The following is a 1,427-nucleotide window of genomic DNA, read 5'->3' as shown; positions in this document are numbered from 1 at the left end:
TTTAAAAAAAAAAAAAAAAAAAAATGTGTTATTAACCAGGTTTACAACGAATGCAGAGGCCGTCCGATCCCCTCAACGGTTCTCCAGTCTCTTCATCTACTCTTAGTAAAGCCACAGGATACAAAGAACTGCCGCATAGCGGGACAAATCCAACTGCTCCAATCGTGTTATCGATATTCACTGTTCGAAATAATTTTTACGTAAAAACGAATCGTTTAAAATCGTGAGATAATAAAAGTAAGGTAAAGGCCAAATTACCAAGATTCGAATTCCCTTCCGTGGCACCGTAAAATTCTCCTATTTGCTTCACACCGAATCTATCCACGAAAGGTTTCCATATCTGGGGTCTGAGACCATTTCCAAACATCAGTCGAACTTTGTGCGTTGTATCGCAAGGGGCAGCCGGCGCAGTGAGCAGATATCGACATATCTCGCCGATGTACTGAGCAACCTATGACCGGCAGAGAAAAACACAAAGAATACGGATGAGAATACATATACGGATGTTCAACAAGCTTGATATATATATATAGATTCATATATATTTTTTTTTTTATTTATTTAAACAAAATTCAACGAGATCTAGATCTAGACGGTAGTGGAGGAATAAGTTTACGGTGCACTCGTAATGAACACAATCCGGCCAAAATTTGGAAGCGCTGAAACGTCTGCGAAGCACGACTGTGATTCCTCTCAGCAATGCTTGACCTACTCCAATTAGGCCCCCAGCCGTGTGATAGAGAGGCAAGGAATTATAAATACGATCGGTTGGCCGTAGATTCAGCATAGAGTTCACGCCGCATGACATCAGCATGTATCTAAAAATGATAATTGATCATTGATACATCGAGATGTAAAACGATACTCGTGGTAATCAACGAGAGAGAAACTCTCAGATAGCAAGCGTAGTAGACAATAAGCGTATAAGCGGATGTTGTTGTAGACGATAATAAGAATTTTAATATTATTCAACTATTAAAGAATTTTCTTTAATTGGCGCGCTTATTTAATTTTTGCAAGTCGCTGGAAGAAAATATTGGTTTTTTATACGAATTTTAAATTACTTTTTATATAAAAGCTACGTACTTTCTTTCGATTTTTAATTTTTTCTTCGATTTTGAATGATCGTAAAAGATGTTATTTGAAAAATAAAGAGACAAAAATAAGAAAATCGTACCTTAAATTTGTTATAACGGCAGCTTTCGGCATCCCTGTGGTGCCAGACGTGTATATATAAATCAATTTGTCCCTAGGAGTACCGAGGGCCACTGTGTCCAGGGGTCCCGAATCTACGCTACTGATTTCCGGGTTCAAATCGATCGCTCCTTCCAGGCACGATGTGTCGGGAAGTTCAGACCATTGATACAGAGCCACATTGGGAATTCTCTCTCTAATTTCGACCATTGCTGAGAAGAGAAAATTGCTAT

General features: G+C 38.6%; 1 protein-coding gene across 1 annotated transcript in view; it reads right to left on the bottom strand.

Moving 5' to 3' along the window:
• LOC102677672 (long-chain fatty acid transport protein 4) overlaps positions 1–1,427 on the bottom strand; it is a 7,941-nt gene that overhangs the window by 1,272 nt on the left and 5,242 nt on the right. The window contains exons 4-7 of the mRNA XM_006619665.2: positions 1,178–1,406; positions 617–818; positions 259–451; positions 37–180 (exon numbers count right to left, since the gene is read on the bottom strand). Coding sequence (XP_006619728.1) covers positions 37–180; positions 259–451; positions 617–818; positions 1,178–1,406 — 768 coding nt within the window. The remainder of the gene's footprint in view (positions 1–36; positions 181–258; positions 452–616; positions 819–1,177; positions 1,407–1,427) is intronic.

Source organism: Apis dorsata, unplaced genomic scaffold (assembly GCF_000469605.1).
Source record: "Apis dorsata unplaced genomic scaffold, Apis dorsata 1.3 scaffold_429, whole genome shotgun sequence".
NCBI classification, from domain to species: domain Eukaryota; kingdom Metazoa; phylum Arthropoda; class Insecta; order Hymenoptera; family Apidae; genus Apis; species Apis dorsata.
The sequence above is the reverse complement of the archived record's forward strand: the minus strand, read 5'-3'. Positions and strand labels throughout refer to the sequence as shown.